The sequence below is a fragment of the Echiichthys vipera genome (assembly GCF_963691815.1).
Source record: "Echiichthys vipera genome assembly, chromosome: 12".
NCBI lineage: Eukaryota > Metazoa > Chordata > Actinopteri > Perciformes > Trachinidae > Echiichthys > Echiichthys vipera.
Window position 1 is genome coordinate 503,740 of NC_139837.1, and position 2,500 is coordinate 506,239.

The 2,500-nt window shown below is 60.1% G+C and overlaps 1 protein-coding gene across 1 annotated transcript in view; it reads right to left on the reverse strand.

Moving 5' to 3' along the window:
* Positions 1 to 2,500, reverse strand: part of tyro3 (TYRO3 protein tyrosine kinase) — a 21,323-nt gene that overhangs the window by 8,127 nt on the left and 10,696 nt on the right. Inside the window, 1 exon segment of the mRNA XM_083924787.1 lies at positions 2,480 to 2,500. This exon segment is cut by the window's right edge and continues 60 nt beyond it. Coding sequence (XP_083780913.1) covers positions 2,480 to 2,500 — 21 coding nt within the window.

The following is a 2,500-nucleotide window of genomic DNA, read 5'->3' on the forward strand; positions in this document are numbered from 1 at the left end:
CTCGATGTCCTCCGTGACCTGCTGAACTGCTCTGTGTTCGTTCACCTCGACGACGTCCTGAAGACGTGTCTGAACACGTCGAACACGTCCACCAGCTCCTACAGGAGAACCGGCTGTTCGTCAACGCCGACAAGTGTGAGTTTGATGTTTCAACAGTAACTTTCCTGGGGAACATCGTGGAGAGCGGGCCGGTGAAGTGGATCCAGCTGAGGTGTAAGCGGTGACAGAGCGGCCATCCTTCAGCGCTTCCTTGGCCAGCTTCTATCGTCGGTTCATTCAGAACCATAGCAGGGTGGTTTCCCCTGTGACCACCCTGGGGAGGAGGAGGAGTCCTTTCAGACTCTGAAGAAGCTCTTCTCCTCCGCCTCCGTGTTGGTTCAGCCCGATCCTTCGTGCCAGGTCATCGTGGAGGTGGAGGCCTCAGACCTGGGACTGGGGGCGGTTCTGTCACAGCGAGCTGTGAAGGACAACGAGGTTCACCCGGTGCCTTTGTCTCCAGGAAACTGTCCCCGGGGGAGAGACGCTACGACGTTGGGAACCACGAGTTACTGGCCGTCAAGCTAGCCTCAGAGGAGTGGGGGCACTGGCTGGAGGGGGCGGAGACTCCGTGTGTGGTCTGGACCGACCACAAGAACCTGTCCTACATTCAGACGGCTGAGAGGCTGAATTCCTGTCAGGCCCGGTTGCTTTGTTCCTCGGGCGGTTTAACTTCTCCCTGACGTTTGTTCCAGGAAGCAAGAACGTGAAACCAGATGCTCCGTCCCGACAGTTTGGACCACCCGAAGAGACAGAGGGGAATGGTTCGGACCACATCCTACCTCCCTCCTGCGTGGTGGCCGCCCTCACCTGGGAGATCGAGACGACGGTGAGACAAACACAACACCCTGACCCCGGTGGTGGTCTGTCTGTTCCCGCCTGTGTTCGCTCCCAGGTGCTCCAGGGGACCCTCTTCTCGTCTCGCCTGTGATCCCGGAGTCACCAGGACCCCCTCTCTCCTTCACCCTCACTCCTGGTGGAAGTCCATGACCAAAGATACCCGGGAATCCATCCTGGCCCCGACCGTCTGCACTAGAGGAGAGTCTCTCATCGTCCTCCAGCGGGTCTTCTCCGTCCTCTTCCCGTGCCCGGTCGTCCTTGGTCGCACATCACGTTGGACTTTGTTACCGGTCTGCCGACCCCTCAAGGTAAAGACACCATCAGGACCATCGTTGACAGTCTTTCTAAGATGGTTCCTTTTGTTCCCCTGCTGAAGCTTCCGTCAGCGATGGAGACGGCGTCCCTCCTGGTGGATCCTGTCTTCCGTCTCCATGGGATCCCTCTGGATATCGTCTCAGACCGGGGTCCTCAGTTCAAGTCCCGGGTCTGGAGGGCCTTCTGCCAGGCTTTGGGGGCCAGGGTCAGCCTGTCCTCGGGTTACCACCCTCAGCCTGACGGGCAGACGGAGAGAGCCAACCAGGATCTGGGAGCGCTCCTCGTTGAGTCTGTGCTCAGGACCCCTCATCGTGGTCGTCTCAGGTGTCCTGGGTGGAGGACTCCCACAGCTCCCTCTCCTGCTCCACCACAGGTGTGTCCCCCCTTCGAGGCCTCATTAGGGTCCTTACCTCCTCTCTGTCCGGCCCTGGAGGCAGAGATCGCTGTTCCCTCAGTTCAGCACCACCTCAGGAGGGTCCGTCGGATCTGGAGGGAGGTCCGAGGGGCACTACTCCGCACAGCAGAGCAGAACCACGGGATGGCAGATCGCTGTGGCGTCACTGCTCCTGAGTACAGACCGGGTCAGAGGGTCTGGCTGAGGGTCACCTCCAAGAACCCCCCCCCCCCCCCCCGGTTCATTGGTTCCTTTGAGATCGACGCGATCATCAAACCCAGTGCCGTCCGCCTCAAGCTTCCTGCTTCTCTCAGGATCAGTCCCACGTCTCTCAGCTGAAGCCGGTGTCCACCAGCACGCTGTGCCCGCCTACCGTCGCCACGCCAACCCCCGGACCGTGGACGGCCATCCGGCCTTTACGGTCAGCTCCATACTGGACGTGCAACACAGAGGACGAGGGTTCCAGTACCTGGTGGACTGGGAGGGTGGTGGTTCCTGTTCAGACAGGGGGACCAGAGGGTGGTGGTTCCTGTACAGAGAGGGGGACCAGAGGGTGGTGGTTCCTGTTCAGACAGGGGGACCAGAGGGTGGTTCCTGTTCAGAAAGGGGGGCCAGAGGGTGGTGGTTCCTGTTCAGACAGGGGGACCAGAGGGTGGGGGTTCCTGTTCAGACAGGGGGACCAGAGGGTGGTGGTTCCTGTTCAGACAGGGGGACCAGAGGGTGGTGGTTCCTGTTCAGACAGGGGGGCCTCCCGGGTAAAGTCGACTCCGAGGTGCTGGGAAGGAGGTTCAGACACAGAACTGCAGCTTCCTGGTTGAAACAGGAAGTGTCTCTCTGTGGGCGGGGCTTAGTTCAGATCAACAAACACCACAGAAGAAGAAACGTCAGACTCACATTTCAGCACTTTGACCGCCA